At 34.3% G+C, this 17,427-nt stretch overlaps 1 protein-coding gene across 1 annotated transcript; it reads left to right on the top strand.

The window, feature by feature from the left end:
• The first annotated feature begins 1,883 nt into the window (after positions 1 to 1,883).
• Positions 1,884 to 16,969, top strand: Lipj (lipase family member J). Its single transcript, XM_004632116.3, has 9 exons — positions 1,884 to 1,961; positions 2,713 to 2,830; positions 5,248 to 5,446; positions 5,954 to 6,063; positions 6,899 to 7,035; positions 7,579 to 7,725; positions 11,422 to 11,493; positions 15,868 to 15,939; positions 16,736 to 16,969. Exons 1-9 carry the CDS (start codon positions 1,884 to 1,886, stop codon positions 16,967 to 16,969), a joined length of 1,167 nt encoding a protein of 388 aa, XP_004632173.3.
• The last annotated feature ends 458 nt before the right edge of the window (positions 16,970 to 17,427 follow it).

Here is a 17,427-nt window from a genome sequence, read left to right as displayed (position 1 = left end):
ATTCTCTAAAAGATTCTGAAGATACTTTAGAAAGAGATAGGACTACAATGCCCAAAAAAATTAAATAGAAAGAATCCACCAGGCAAGACCAGCAATTAAACAATTAATTGTTGAAACAGCAATTAATTTACCAGGCAAGACCAGGGGAAAGACAGGGAACCAACAATAGGAAAATAAAATGAAAAGTTTCATCTATCTAGGTCTCTTTAATCCATGTTTATTTCAATATATGGTGAGAGTTAATGGTCCAGAGTTACATTTCTATACATAGATAATCAGTTTTCTCTAAACAGTTTGTTAAATGATGTCTTTTCCTCAGTGTATGTTTTTGGATCCTTTGTCAAAAATCAAACAATTGAGGGTGCCTAGGGTCATTTCTGGATCATCAATTCTATTCCATTGATCAATGTGTCTAATTTTTGTGTTAACTGCCACCTTTCTATGAACCCAACCAAATAGAAGTATCTAGAATATATTTTTAAATGCTGTAACATTTTTCCTTATGCACTGAAATTAAAACTTCTCTAATTTTGATATGAAATTCATTTTCAATAAGAATCATAGATATTACACTAAACATATGCCTTGATTGAAATTAAAAAATTAATTTATAAACCATATTAAAATAGAGTTTAAAACTTTCAGATTCGCATAATTTGTACCAAACTATAGAAATATTTTCCAGAGGCTAGCCTAATACATAAGTAAGATACATCAATTATGTACATGTAAATTAGGCTTGTAAGTATGTGGTAGTATCATTTCACATTTATCAAATATCAGATTTATCATAACCTTGAGAAGTAGATATTATTTGCCTTTTGTAGCTAAGGGGTGTATGTTTAAGTAACCTGCCTTAAGCCATCTAGCTAATGAAGGAGCTAGGACATAACTTCTGCATAATTCTTTCCAGGTATAGCATCTGACTCATTGGGACAAAGGTCATGAGACCTGAAAGTCACACTTTTAGGGGATCTAGGTGGTGGGCTCTATGGTTCTTGCTTATTTTCCTAGAAGGAACTTAAGTATTATGGATTCTCAGAATTTAGGTGAGTCAAACCTCATAATTTTATAATTAAATAAACTTTACACCCTGAGAGACTAATTAACCAAACTTCCAAATCTGACCCTTTCATCTCTTCATCTCTTACTAGAAAAAAAAAAAAAAAACCACTAAACTAATCTAAAAACTCCAGTAGGGCCTCAGAGATAGCTCAACAGTCCAAGCCCCTGCCTAGGCAAGTCCCAGGACTCGGGTTCGATCCGCAGGGGTACCACACACCATGCCGGCCTCAGCTCCAGGCACACCAAGCAGGCCACCAAGACCAGGCATGGTGGCACATGCCTGTAATCCCAGCTTTTGGGAGCTGAAAATGAAAGATCACTACAAGTCTGAGCTGCATAGTAAGACTGTGTACCAAATACATTAATTTCTTTTTTTATAAAATGAAGTAAATGTATGTTTAAAAAGTGTGTAAGAAAAATTAGTCTGGCAAAAATTCTTTTGCATCATTAATTCAGACATCAGTTATCTTGCAGTATTTAATAAAGCTCTCAGAATTTGACTAAGTAATAATGTAATGGACATTTGTAGAAACAAAACAGGGTCGTTGGAAAAGTATGGGCTTTGGCATTAAGCAGCCCCAAATCTGAACCTAAGCAGCCCCAAATCTGAACCTTAACTGCCATTATACATTGTATATCTTTAGTCAAGTTACTTATTTGGAGTCTCAATTTTCTCATTTAAAAATAGTAATATTCATATAATTATTTGTGGTAGTTTTACAAATATTATTTGGTGTGATTTTAGATATATTTTATATTTTATTGTAGTCTAAATCTCTGCCCTTTTATTTAGATCCTAAATGTGGTGCTTTTTCCCAATGATATATTTCATCCTAATTGTTGGAAGTATTTATGGTGTCTTTGGACAACAAAATCCTGAAGCAAATATGAATATTGTAAGTTGTTAGGAAATTCATCTTTTTAAAAATACGTCTTAATTGCTGAAATAATAGATAATGCTACAGGTTAAATGTTAGAGTTTTTAAATTTCATTTCAATTACAAATTTATTTATTTATAAATGTTAGAGTTTTTAAGTTAATGAATTTATAATCAAATATAATCAATCGAACTCTGCATTTGTATATTTTGATACTGGTTAATGAATGTTTTTCATCTACTATAGCTTCATTTCCCTTTCAGCATATTCTACCTCTGTAATAAAAGCGCATATGCTTTATATATGAATATGGCTTCATGGAGGACATATGTGCTTTTTCTATATACTCAGAAATTGATAAATTTCAAATTAAATATAGGAATATACATGAAAATATTCACAGAAACACATATATTTTTAAATTGTGTATGATTGAGCACATAAAGTATAAGTGACTAGTATATAGAAAAGAAAATTTTAGTGGGCTGGTTTTGGAGTTATGTATTTGAAATTAGCGATTTAAGATTTTTAAGTTTATCTTTGAAAGTTTATCTTTGAAACACTAATGTTAAAGACTCATACTTAATAAGTGTTCCACAAATATTTATTACTTATGTGAACCAGTGAATTATTGAGAATAAAAATACATAGGCCTCAGGTTGAGAGCGAATACAAAAAAATTGCATAATATGTTGTAAGTGGAAAACCATTAAACATATCCAGTTAATAATTTTATGCTATAAGGTTTGATTTTTTTTCTTTAACCAGAGCCAAATAATTTCCTACTGGGGCTACCCTGATGAAGAGTATAATATTGTAACTGAAGATGGCTATGTCCTTGGTCTTTATAGAATTCCTTATGGGAAGATCAACAGTAGTAGTTCAGGTAAAATAACTGAACATAGAATGGTGACTATCTGGTGCTTGAATGTCTTACCTTTTATATGTCTGAGGAAAGAGAAGGATTTTAAGATTAAGTGAACTTCTCCTGCATCTTCCTGCATACTTCAAGAAGTAAATCTTATTCTCCACTGGCTTATTACTCATACAGTGGTTTGAAAGTACTTTGTGGTGGGTCACAATTTATTCATCCTATGTTTTCATTCAACTGAATTCATCATCCATGTTGATTCAATAGAATTTCTTTGTTTGATGAGAGATTAAAAGACTCTGAAACAACAGCATTGTTCTTTTATAGACTTGAAGAAAGACTGGTAAATATTTCCTCCTGTGTCTATAATTTTGTCCTCTAGTAATAGGAGATACTGAATTGCTAACAGCTTTATGGCTCTGTTTTCCAACAATATCAGCAATGTGGTGTAAAATGCACTAGAATAGTTAGGAGACCTGGGCTGTAATCCTAGATCCACCATATACTGCTGAAATATATAGTAGATTATTTTTCTTATCTAATTGCCCAAATAGAATCCAAGTTTTTTTTTCTCCTCAGATTTTCTTCTTGGAAATGCTGTTTCTTCTATTATAGAACATTCTCTCAAGCTTTTATTTCAAACATTAAAGTACACTTCAGGGAAATTAATTTGAAGCAACCTAAATTAATGTAACTTGGGATATTTAGAAAAGATCACATCTAACAGGGAGAAAATTTTCAAAGTTCTCACATAATAATAGTAAATACCCCTCATAATGTGATTTCATTTTGCAAGCACTCTAATAAAATATATAAAGATAATAGTAAAATACACAAAGTGCCTTAGAGTGCTCTACTGTTAGAGCACTGTCAAAAGTAAGTAATGTATGAATTAGAATCAGGTAAGAGAAGCAGCTAAGGAAGGGTATGATTCTGCTGGAGTTTAGTGATTTCAGAAGAGCCCCTGGGGAATCTCATGAGTATCTCTGAAAAGCTGATCACTCTCTGAAGTTTAGGAATCAATTTCCTGCATTCCATATTGGCTAATTACTGCCCACAGATTATCCCTAGACGAATGCAGAATCTCTTTGATTTAGGGAAATTTTGGCAGAGAAAGGAGCAATGATGAATCTTTAGAGAGAAACACAAAGGTCACAATTACTTCCTCCACAATACCTGATGGGGTGAAACCAAGTTTTCATCCTCGCTGGCAAACCTATCTATACCAGATCAAAGTTACTGTGCATATGCACACATAGTTAAAAGAGCATGGAATGTTTAAGAATGCCTGACTGCAGAAGGTTTGTACTGAGAGCCTTGTAATTTAAGAGAAATCTGAGATTGATGATTCCGAAATTCTTCCCAGAAATACTCATCTTAATACATTAAGTCTCAGAGGCCCAGTTTTGACCTATCATATCCTAAATATAAAATAAGTTATACCCAGTGCTAAGAACTCTGCTTTTCTGCAGATCTGTTACTCTTACAAATAGTAAGTTGTGACCAAAACTTTCAACTCAATTTTTCCTCAAACTGTAAGACATGCAAGTAGTTAGGTGCTACCAAGGAAGCCTTAAGACTTTCACATTATGCTTTCATGGGTGATTTTTGCCTGAGTCTGTTACTTGTTTTCTTCAAAACGTTGGCACTCAACAATGACCACCCAGTCCCACAGAACTCATAATTACATATCCTTTGTATCTCAAAACTGTCAGAGACACTATAAAAACCATTCAATCTTTTTTTGGATTTAATCCTAGTTCACTACAGATGATATTCTAGCCATTGTAGTGCTAGTTTCTTTCAACATTCCACCCAGGCAGAAAGTAATTCAACTCCATAATCTCATCTTGAAATGTCTGCTTCCTTGACTACAGTGGTAATTCTTAGGTTAACTTCCAAGAAATGGACTAAAAATTTTAAGGGATTCCACGGTGACCTTCAAGATACAGATTTTCCTGCACATAATTGTTTGAGAGAATTCATAGGGAAAGGTAATGGGTGAAACAGAAAAGAGCCAAGGAAGGAGTTAAGAAAAGTTGCAGTTTTACCTAAAATCCAGCCTCACGCTGGTGCATTCACTTCTTACAGAACACAAAGCATATCAGAGTCATCAAACCATGCAGCAAAGGAGTTAGCATTTTCCTCCTTTGTGTCTTTAGTCAAGGTATAGATTTATCTCCCTCCTGCCCCAATGTGGGGAATCTCTTGTAGACAAAATTACATTATTCGCAATATAATAATTTTCAAAACCCTTGGAAATACAGAATATTTGGAAGTCAGATGCCTAAAAGAGTGGCTATACAACATGGCATCAATATTGAATATGTGTGTGAAAATGTAACCATAGAATTGCTTTATGAAATGTAAAGGTGGGAAAACCAGATAAAAGATTTTCATGGTTTAAAAAATTTTTTGCAATTTTTCCCCAGCAAGAAGGCTTGTTGTGTACTTGCAACATGGTTTGCTTACATCTGCCACCACCTGGGTTTCCAACCTTCCCAACAACAGCCTAGGCTTCATCCTGGCAGACGCTGGTTATGATGTGTGGATGGGGAACAGCAGGGGAAGCACCTGGTCCAGGAAACACGTACACCTAAAAGCAGATTCTCAAGAATTCTGGGCTTTCAGGTACAGATTATGTAACCTTTTGTTTCATGTTAAAAACCCACTCAGCATTTCATTTTTTTCTGAGCACTATTTTCTCAAGTCAGTACTTTCCATACAATAAAAATTGATGTACATTTGAAATTTATGTAAATTTTGATAATTGGAATACTTGTTTGAGTATGACTTTATTACTCGTTTTTCATGAACACATTTTATTTCTTAATATTTTCTTAACCTATTGACCGATTCTATCCTTATTTTTATTTGCTTTATTAATTGGGGACTTAAGTATTGCTCTACCACACTGTACTTACAACTGTGTTTGTAAGACTGCCCGTAGTTACAGTTCCTTAACTTTGGTTTCCCTACAGAAGTTTCTATTCAGTAGGTACAGTATATCATATAACTTCTTGATCGTATTCAAATACAATTGAAAATTGGCTTTATTCATTTACCTGTTGAGTATCTTCAAATGTTAATTTAACATTATCAAGTAGTACAATTTTTATTTCCTTTTTTCTTTTGTAGTTTTGATGAGATGGCTAAATATGACCTTCCAGCTTCAATTGATTTCATTGTGAAGCAAACAGGACAAAAAGAAATATTTTATATAGGGCATTCACAGGGTACTACTATTGGTATGCTAAAGAATATACTGCTATTCTTCATGTTAACAACTTTAAACAATTATTTCATATAATGTTTGCTATCCTCTGTATCCTAAGAAGGCAAGAAGTTTTTAAATATATGAAAAATAAAGTTTAAAGTTTATATTTATTGACTGTGATGGCCAGCCAGATAGCTCAGCAGATTAAAACTCCTGCTTAGGCAAATGCAGGGACAAGGCTTCAAACTTTGGCATGTTGTGCTGGGCCCACTTCTGGGGCACACTGAGACAGCAACTGAGATTGGGCATGGTGGCGTGCACCTGTAATCTCAGCGCTTGGGAGCCTGAAAACAGGAGGATCGTTAGAGTCTGATCTGTGTAGTGAGACCCTGCAGATCCTGTATGAAATACATTAAAAATAATAATAAATAAATAAGTACATAAATAAAAATTATTTTGTTTATTGACTCACCTGAAGTGTGAAATTCACCTGTGAAAATTTTACTAATATCGTTTTTAACATTGCTAGTTATACAAGTGGTCAATATTTCTAATTTTTATTCAATATAATTAATCTTGATTTTGATTGGTTTTGTTACAAGTGTGCTTCATTACTAAATTATCATCCTTTATAGGTCTTTCTACAACTCTAATTAGCAGCAATATGTTGTGGTCAGAATAATGCCACTGAGTGGCCAAAAATGTTTGATAAATGAATTAAGAAATGGGTAAATTAGTCATTCAAATGCGTGGGTTTTTTAAAAAAATTTACTCTTAGTCTCTGTGAGGTCATTTTACCTCTAGTAGTTGCTTAAAAATAGTTTACTACACCATACAAAATACAAATAATTTTTATTTTCTTTTAGCTTTCATAGCATTTTCTACAATACCAAAGATAGCTGAAAAAATTAAAGTATTTTTTGCTTTAGCACCAGTGTATTCTGTTAAACACACAAAATGCCCTTTAATTAAAATGGCATACAAACTGAAGTCAATAATCAAGGTATGTTCTACTTTTCTTTTGTGTAGTCGATAACCTAATGTAACAATGATGTTGTGCTTTCAATTTATGTCTGTACAGCCACATCTTTGAATTGGGATTTTAGTTTCATTTTCATTAGACCTTTGCCTTTGTTTCTACAAAGGAATAAAATATTACTTGTTACATCTTTAGATAATGCATTGTGAGAGAAAACCCAGTGGTGAGAACCATCTCTACATCTGATTCCAAGGTTTTTCTTTCATGTAATTTTTAAAAATTAATATGAGATAACTCATTTCATTGCATATTTAGTAAATTCATCATCTAATTTCTTAATTCATGATTGTGGCCTTAGCCAGGCACGGCAGTGCACACTTGTAGTCCTAGTACTATGGGAGGCTGGGGAAGGAAGATCGTAATTTAGAGGCTAGCCAGGCTACAGAGAGTTCAAGGTCTACCTGGAGCATGGCTAGATCCTGTGTCAGAAATGATAAGCTCTTAGGTAAGAAATCGCTACATTAAAATGGTTGTGGTCATCTAAATGTGAGTAAATTTATTTTACAGGCTTTTTCTGGCAATAAAGACTTCCTACCTAAAACTTCATTTAACAATTTTATTGGTTCAAAATTCTGTTCATTACATAGTTTTGATAAAATTTGCCTCCACGCTTTGTTTATGATGTTTGGATATGACCGAGAGAACTTAAATATGGTGAGAACAAGTTGTGCTTCTAATGTATTTTTTGCCAATTGTAGAAAGTAGCTTTAAGTGCTTATGTCGTGCACTGTGTTGTCTATGACTTGTCTATATGCACAAGTTGTACTATGTATACCAGCAAAGGGATTCTTAGCCTGATTTTATGACTACAGCAACATTGTACAACTAATTTGCATGAGCATTTGGTTCCATATTGTTTTGCTATCTGTGAAGACCAGAGAGCAGTTGCTCTGGTGAGTATCTTCAGTAGCTTTTCCTAAATTGGACCTTAATTTCCTGACTTTTTTTGTATTTAGATAGTCTAGTCATCTAGTCTCCTTAACTCCTCTTTTTATGCCCTGGTACTTAACACTCCTCATCTGCTTTGTTGATTATTTCATAATTAGAATTAGTGCCTGTCAAGTAACAAAGCTTCTAGCATTCATTGTTACTCTCAAGAGTATTGTGGTGCTCAAACTACTATTATCTAGAGTTGTTGGACTGATTGTATATGTGTTCTCTTAAAGCTGTAGACATTCATTCTTTTTTTAAAAATGTATTTAGTACAGGGTCTACACGGTCTCACTACACAGATTGGACTCGTAGTGATCCTCTGTAGGCATTCATTCTAAGGTTTCGGGGAGCATTAAATAAGAAGCCCAGATTTAACATAAGCAACTGCAGCATTGGATGGTGTCTGGTTCTTTTCAGAAATTCTCAGTAAGACCTAATTAACACATTCAGAGAAATACAGGTATTTCATAGTTTACAACTACATTTTCATGGCATGAGGACATGTTGATTTTATTCAGTCTCATGAAAGTGTTTTCTCATTCCCTGAGAATTATATAGACAATTGCAGGAATATGAAAGAAATGTTTCACAATATAAAAAATGAACCTTTGCCCAGAAAGTGGGAGAAATGTACTTTTTTGACATAGAATGCACTTACTGTGAAAAAAATCAAAACAATAGTAGTCTTTATTCTCACTTGCCTTAATTATTCATTCTATATTTTGTGTAATATAGTTTACTAGTACTATATTTTTGTATTTATGAGAATTTCTTCTAGGACAGAAGTTGGTAGTGTTGTAGATTGTACTGTAGCTCTACCTTAAATCATTTTAGATTGTAGAATGTTAGAAGTGAAAGAATTTCACAGAGAGCATTTAGGAAAAAGAAGAGCAATAGTATAGTTAACCTTGCATCAGTTGACTTGAGCCTATTACTTACTGTTCACCTTTCTTACAGTTGTCCTCATTCTTGTTTCTTTCTCTACAGGATGCTCAGGGTCCAACTACTAGATCAGACTCATAGTGATCTGCCTGTTTACAGCCTCCCAAGAGCTGGGATTACAGGTGCCACCACCACACCCAGTCTCAATTGCAGTATAAGCGCACCCCAGTAGAGGGACAGGGAGATGGTGGGGGGCAGAGCCAGGGCACAGCAGGCCTGGGGATTGAACCCTAGCCCCTACGCCTGCTTGCAGGCAGTTTAATCCACTGAGCTATTTGGTCAGCCCTTGTCTTGGTTCTTAATGAGGTTTCTGTTTATGAGTTGCTGATACACTATGCAGTGAATCTCTGTATTCACCTGCCTGTTTCTCTAGTTTTATTCTGTCATGTCAGTTTGTGGATGGCCCTAAAAGGAGCTGTTGATTTTCAGATGTTTAACTTTTTATGATGGAGTGGTGACTTCCAACTTCCTCTGATGCTGGACCAGCAATAAGAATAATTCTGTGATCCTCTCAGTTTTTAAAGATATTTTACTTATTGGAGGAGCGTACATTTTTATTTTATTTAGGAGTATTAATTTTTTCTATCATAACTTAAAGACATCTTTTTCCTAGCTCTGGTTTTCAAAGTTTCATAGTTATTATGCTGAAGGTAATGTGTCTTAATGTATCTTTTTTTTCTGATATCTTTATTTTTTTAAATCTTTGTTTTTCAGCAGTTTGATTATGATGTACCTAGGCATAGATGGGATCTTTTTGTTATATTGTTTGGGGTTCACTGAACTTCTTTCGTCAAATTTGGAAATGTCTCACCAATTTTTTATTTAATTCTCTTTTTTGATTTCACATATCAAGTTACATAAATATTGGACCGTCTGAGAGTGCCCATTGTCTTTCATTGATTGCTCTATTTTATTTTTTCTATGCCAAAGCTTGAATATTTTTCTAGGAACTTGTATTTGTCCTTTCTAATCCACTTTTAAACTCACCTGATGCATTTTTAAATTTCAAGTACTGTCTTTTTCATTTCTTGGTCATTTGACTATAAAAATAATCTACCCATGTATGTGGTGTTACTTTCTATGGTTTCACTTACCCTGGGTCAACTGTGATTTGAAAATCTTACTTTAGCACAGTAGGAGTTAAGATACTTTGAGAAAAACAGAGAATGAAAGACTGCAATATATAGGTCAGAGATAAACAGAGACAAAGAAAATAGTGTACACTATATACAGTGCTCAGTATGTGTGTCTTAGACAGAAGTCTCAGTTCCCAAGATTACCATATGACAAGCCAGTTTCAGCTTGAGTTTTAGAAGGCACACTGAAATCACAGCAGTTACCTCCCACTTAAGAGTTTTGGCTTATTTATCTTTTAATCCCCTCCAATTCTCCTTAATTCAAGGGTCTTTGTGTTTTCATAATCTGATAACTAAAATGCAACTGTACAGCAGCCAGACTTTCTGATCTTTCTTCATTCTACTCAGTAAGACTGCCACTCTCTTGTCTGCTTTGCTCCACTACTTTGGACAACACCTTAGAATGAAAATTGGAATTAATGAATGGTTTTCTTCTAGTATTTTCCTTCCCTCAATGTTCAGATCCTGTAGCAGTTGCCATTTCAATTTCTGGAGGCCTGGCTAATTTCTTTATAGTTCACTTCTGATAGCATCCAAGATATTTGTTAGGTTTCCTTTCTGCCTATTTTTATTTAGTACCTAGTCTCATGAACTTCTCTTTTCTGAAACTGAGTGGGACTTACTAATTTTAAAATTTATTTGTACTCATAAATTAGTAATAAGACAAACGTTCGCATTTTCTTCTGGGAAGGAATATTATTGCCTTTAAGGAGACAGAGTTCACTCCGATATAAGACAACTGTATGTCTATTCTCAGAGATTATAAAGGAAATAAAAATTTAAATTGTAGATCAACTTAATAACAGATATACTTCTGACTAAGGTTGAGCAATATAGAATTTGGAGTCCACATTGACTGTGGACAGTGTTTCATTTTTGAATCCTCCAGCTTGGCAGGTTCTGGTCATTAATTTTTATTTTCCTCAGTGAATTCATCTTAGAATGAAATATCAAAGTCCTTGGTATTAGCAAGAAACTTTAAGGACACAATGTTTTCATTTCTCTGGTTTTGAGGCTAATTGTTTTCTATCCTGTTAATTTATTTCTATCTTGTCAGTTCCTTGATGTCACGTGTGTGTGCGTGCATGTGTTTGTGTGTCTAAATCTTCATTATTTTCATGAAGTGACACAAAATAACTTAGAAATCTAATGATGGTTTCTGCATTTATATAAAATATTTATAATTTAATAAGTATATTTTATATTTAAAATATAATTGGACTTGTTTAATGGATATTACGAATTAAAAATGACTTCCAGTTTTATTTCATTTGTTAAATATCAAAATTATGCTTTATCTGACTGAACTAAGTATAAAAATACTTTGCTTACCCCTTAGAGTCGTTTGGATATATATTTTTCACATAATCCATCAGGAACATCTGTTCAAAATATGGTCCACTGGAGTCAGGTATAAGTGTTAAAGCATATTTGTATATAATTTATAATACTTATAGCCTGCTTTATCACTCTAGGGTCAGCTTTATTGCCATAGAATGACACATTTAGAAAGATAAAGTGAAATTACTCCATATTTGTATAATTCTTTATAGTTTATGAAGTGTGTTAATGTCATAGTCTATTAAATCTGCTAACCTTATTAATGATAGAACAGTGTAACTCTACATTCTACAAAGAAGAAAATGTTGGAACAATAAACTAGGGAAATTCTATCCTGCAGCCTTCATTAACTGACCACAGGCTCAAAGGTGAGACTAGTTCTCCTGATGCCTGCTCTGAAACACTTTATCAAGGCAGCAGAGCTCCTCCGTGTATTTGTAAACTGCTTCAGGAGTACAAGAAGGCTTTGTATACTTTTGTAATTCCAAAGCCAGCAGTTCTTGGCATATAGTATATACTTAACTAATATCTATTCAATGACTGATATTGATAAAGAGAAAAGTCCAATGTGAATGTAATCTTAAATTTGAAAGCCAGGATAATGTAGTAGAAAGAACCTTTTCCTGAGAAGGAAAGACCAAACACTATATTATTTCTTTAAACATTTTTGGCAACAAGATATTGAGCAACTTATTTAACCATTCTGAATTTGTTCCTGATTTTTAAAATGGAATGATTCTGTGTCCTAACAAAAATATTTTGAGAATTAAACAGAATAATAATTAGGAATATTCTTTAACCTTAACGAAGCCTAAATAATTTTAAACTATCATTGTTATATTGGACAAGGCTGTCTCAATGTTCATATGTGTTTACATTTGTTCAGATTTATGAAATAATTGTTTGATATAAGTTATTAAAATATTATGATTTAGATTTAGTTTATTCCCAGTGATTGCTACATTAGGGAAATCTACACATAATTTTCATTTATATATACATTATAATAATATTTATTGATCACTTATCATATGAGTTTATTGCTCTATTTTTAAACTTAAAATCTGGTGGGTATATAAGGATTAAATATTTACATGGCAAATAAGTAATTTAGTACATTACAAAGGGATGGAAGCTATGGGAAAGTGATGAGGAAAAGAATAGGAGAAAAAGGGAGTAGGCCTGCTGGGAAGTGGGTTCTAGTTTGAGTAGAGAAATCAGGCTCTGGAGGGTGTTGGTTGTCACTGTCTAGCTCTGCCCTTGCTTCAGTGCTAGTGAAAATTAAAACTGAGGTGGTCAGCGTGAATATACAGGTAAAAGCTTTAGTTGGAAAGTATAAGAAAATGAAAGGGAAGGGTATGTCCTAACAAAGATCAAGCTAGCCCCCCGCCCCTTACAAAGGAAAATAAGGGAAAAATTCGGAAGGGCTTCAGTTTGAGGAGCAGAAGAACCCACAGGCCTGAAGTGGTTCTGACTGGTCTGCCAGCCAAACACGGGGCCAGTCTTATGGAGCGCTATGGTGGACTGGGGTCTGTTTCATCATTAACACAGGCCTAGTTTCATAGTTCTAGGCGAGTTCTTAAAGCTTGTGAGGTGTTTCATTTCCCACAGCATGATTGTTCTTGCTTGGTGAGGGAAGCCTAAGTCCCCACTGTCAGCAATTGATCCTGCTGGGGGATGACCTCATTATGGGGTTTTCTGTAAGACAAAGCTTATTTTTCCTGGAATCTGGGGTCACTGCTGATGAGGGCAATGGATGGAAACTGCTAGGCATTGCACCAGGTGTTTTAGAACTGGATATTGTAGAAGTTAGAAAATGAATATCTGTGCAAATCCTGAAAATTACTTTCATTACTCCTGTTTGGGTAAATAGGGCAAAAAAATTAGGGCAAATAAATTTTTGTATTACTGATGCTCCCTAAGTGATTAACATGCTTACATGCAGAACAGACTGGTTTTAAGATAATAAGGGAGGCAAGAAATGAAGACAGAGATGCCAGATTTCTCCTGCTTTTAGTTATTCACTGGGCATCTTCAGGTCCAGGCTCTAGACTACTGCTCAGCAAGCCTCGGTGAGTTGCTGATATTTGAGGAAGGTTTGAGGAAGCTGAAGGAATTACCCAGGTGGACTTCTGATGTATCTCAGTCTGCTATAATAAAGTGTAAGTTATATAGCTTATAAATAATACAGATTTTTTTTCTCACAATCCTCCAAGCTTTAAAGTCCAAGGTTGAGGAACTGGCTAGCTTCATTGGGTGGCAAGGAGTTGCTTTCCCATTCATACATGGAAAAATATTATTTGGTCCTATTTTATAAGTGCATTAATTTACTTTTAAAAAGGCCCAAACCTGATAATATTATCACCTTGGTGGTCAAGATTTAAACATTTGAATTTGGGGGAGACACAAACACTCAGGTCACAGTATATGAATGGCATTCCAGACAGAGGAAGGAGCCAAATGAAAACCCCTATTCACGAGCATTTCTTATGAATACCCCTCAGAATCATATATTGCCTCCCTTAGAGACACTTATGAAGAAAATGTGTCTGAAGTGAAGAGGAAGAAACAGAGTAGGAAGAAATGGCAATACATGAGCAACAGGGAGTCAGTTGGTATTTGGCATTCCATGAGAAATTCCCAACTGAAACCTTATAAGCCTTGCCTTTGATGACCTGAATCACCCATCAAGATATGTTTACAGCATTCTGAGCCCACATCTCCAAAATTTTCTGTATTCCTCCCACAATCCAATCCAAAAGCTTCTAAAGCAGATGGTTAGATAGAGTCACAACAATGACCCCAATTCTCCAGTGCCAATTTTCTGTTTTAATCATTTTCCCTCACTGAGACAAATCTCCAACACCTACAGTTAAAGGGAGGAGAGGTTTAATTTTGCTTCACAAGTCAGGGGATCCAGTCCACATATAGTTGACTGGCTATAAGCCAGGAACATCATGATGGAAGTGCATGACAGAAGAGATGTGCTCATTTCATGGCAGACCAGGAGAAAAGAAAGGAGCAGAGGCAAGAATATGTCTTAGGTTATGTTCAAGTGGCCCACCTTCAACAAGGCTGCACTTCTAGTAATACATTCTGTCATAGACTCATAGATTTCTTAATGCATCAATGAGCAGAGCACCCCATGATTACTTTCCAAAAGCCCTACCTCTGAATATAAGAGACTTGGGGGTTAGATGTAAGCCCTAGCAGTTATCCAGAAGACCGAGGGCAGAGGTGGGGATTATGACATGATTGCTGATCCAGAATGCCTACATGAGGTTTGTAATCACAAGTTTAAAGTGATTACATATGTGTAGGCTTTAGCTTTCCTCCAGTTTTATTCAGTCTCTTTAGTGTAGGCATATAGTGGACAGAAAATTTGAGCTTTGTGGGTTGTGTTTTTATAAACAACAGAATTGGGCAAGTGCTGAGTAAATGTCAGAGAGTCATCATAATGATTGACTGTAGGATTTCAGTGTGGTAAGAAAAAGAAATAGGAGATTGAAGAAGGAATAAGATACAGTAAAAAAAACTGGAAGGATGGATGAACTCAAGATTTTGGCAGAGTTGAAGGATTGTGGAGGTTAATGTGATATAGAGAATTAGTAGGTAATGTTCACAAAAGAGAATGAATAAAAACTAGACTATGAAGGTATTGCAGTAACAAAATGATGTAGTCATAGATGAATAGTTGTGCAGGGTGAAAGACAAGTTCTCTTTTGGGGGGAGAAGGTAAGAATTATCTGTAAAAAAAGCAATAAGTGACAAAGGGAATAACTTATACTCAACCACAAATTGTACCTGATATATGGAGGGGCAACCCATTTTGAAGATCTACAGGGGGAGATTGTCAGTAAAGCAAAGAGACTGGAACCATTCAGAGGAGAGATTTAAGATACATCATTGATGATGGAGTTTTAAGAGTTGAGGAGAACTGGAAAGAGGAAGATGTTGAGTCTTATAAAGTTTAGAAATCCAAAGGACATGGGTAACCTCAGTCTGGTGTTCTTGCAATGAAAACATAAGCAGAGGGAAATGGGCATAATCAGGTTGAGTCCAATAAGCTTGCATCAGACAGTAGTGGTGACCTTGAGAAACTTAAGAAAGGAGGTAAGGACTGAAGTCAGTAGTCTGTTGATGAAGCTGAGGGTTTCTGAGGAAGCCTAATGTTGCCTCAGGCTCACAGACCCCCTTTAGAAAGGAAGATTTGGGAGTGTGTGTTTGTGTGAAGAGGACAGAATCCTATATTTAGTTACCCCTTTCCCCATCACCCTTTACATTTTGCATAAAGGAAGGGAGAAGCAAAGAAGCCTTCTGGTATAAATATCAGCAGACACAGTACAATGGGGCATTTGTGCAACACATATCTAACTTGCATCAGCTGCTGCCATAATGAACAGATGAATGTGGCCTCACTTGTTTTTTTTTTTTTTTCTTTCAGCTTCTAGACTCTACTGACTTGAAAGCTTTTGACTGGGGCAGTCCTCAACTTAACCTGGTTCATTTTAATCAGGTATACAAATATGTGCAAACTAAAACACACTTCTTAATCAGCTCAGATTATTGTGTTACAGATCCAGGGTTATCTGTAAATCTTCACAGTGTAATAACACCCTGAGAAGAACTGGCCGATGATAGTCATATTGATTTGAATTTATATTGTTAAAAGCCAACCAAAGCAGCTTTTCCATGTTTCTACTTATTTTAATATTATCAGAGATAAGCCCACAGAAAGACAGTAAAGGAATTTCATTATCTTTCACGAGGAAAAGTATTGTGTTTGTACATAGGAAGTAAAAAACAAAATGCGTTTATTGACTCTAAAACCAGTTTTCCTATTTGGGAAAGTAGAATAAACACATATAATAGCAAAATACAATTTAGAATTTCCTAAAAATATGCCTAGAATAGTGTAAGTGTGATTTAAAAACTTGAAATAGTAAAACCCAGGTCTGTCTGACTTCAAAGTTTTCACCATGTTTTTCTGTCTCAGCTAAAGTCCAGGTCTGATGTTGTCTACTCATATTTAAAAATCTAAAGTAAAATTTAAAGATCAAATTCAATGATACCAGAGCTGACCTAGAGCTTAAATATTCAGAATAAACTATGTACTTAGTTTTGATTTATGTTTGAATTTTTTCCAAGTAAAACTTAGTGTTTATTCTTATATATTCTGCTTTTATAGCACCATTAAGTTGAATAGACTAGATTCAGCTTATTTTAGATTAATATTTAAATTCACTTTGTAAAAATATCGATAGAATGTTCTAATGTATAATTTTCTATTAAACTCATTTTTTCCTCTTTAGACAACTTCTCCAGTGTACAACATAGCAAATATGAATGTGCCGACTGCAACTTGGAATGGTGAAAGGGATTTGTTGGCTGATCCTGAAGATGTTAAAATTTTGCAATCTAAAATCACCAATCTCATTTACCATAAGACTATTTCCTACTACAATCATATAGACTTTTTGTTTGGATTAGATGTCTATCATCAAGTTTATCATGAAATAATTGATATTATTCAAGACAATTTATAAAGAACCATGGTACCCTCTGTTTACAGACCAGTGCTAGTTCTATTGAAAATCCAATTGCTTTTTATTGCTTTGTAAGTTTTTTCACATATTTAAATAAAGTATTCAACAAAAGCATTTTCTATTTTCTCCTTTTCCCCATGTCCTTTGTTAATTAAACTTATAGTAGCTATTATTTCAGGAGAAATGTCAGATTATAAATCAACCCAAAATTTATTGACTTTCTTATTGGAATTTAACTAATACCAGAGACAATAATCTTAACCATTTTTAATTTCAAGAAATAGCATTTAAAGAAAGTTTTTAGCTTCTCTAGAACAATATGAATTTACATTTTTGTAAAAATAAACTTTGGAAGAAAGCTAATTTTCCTTTCTGTTAAATGAAGATTAGAAATACTTGCCTAGATATGGAAAAGAATTCGGGGAGAAAAGAAGATAGTCTGTATGACAGTGTAACAT

The sequence above is a fragment of the Octodon degus genome, unplaced genomic scaffold (genome assembly GCF_000260255.1).
Source record: "Octodon degus isolate 3935 unplaced genomic scaffold, OctDeg1.0 scaffold00046, whole genome shotgun sequence".
Lineage (NCBI taxonomy): Eukaryota > Metazoa > Chordata > Mammalia > Rodentia > Octodontidae > Octodon > Octodon degus.
This window is presented reverse-complemented; position numbering and strand designations above follow the sequence as displayed.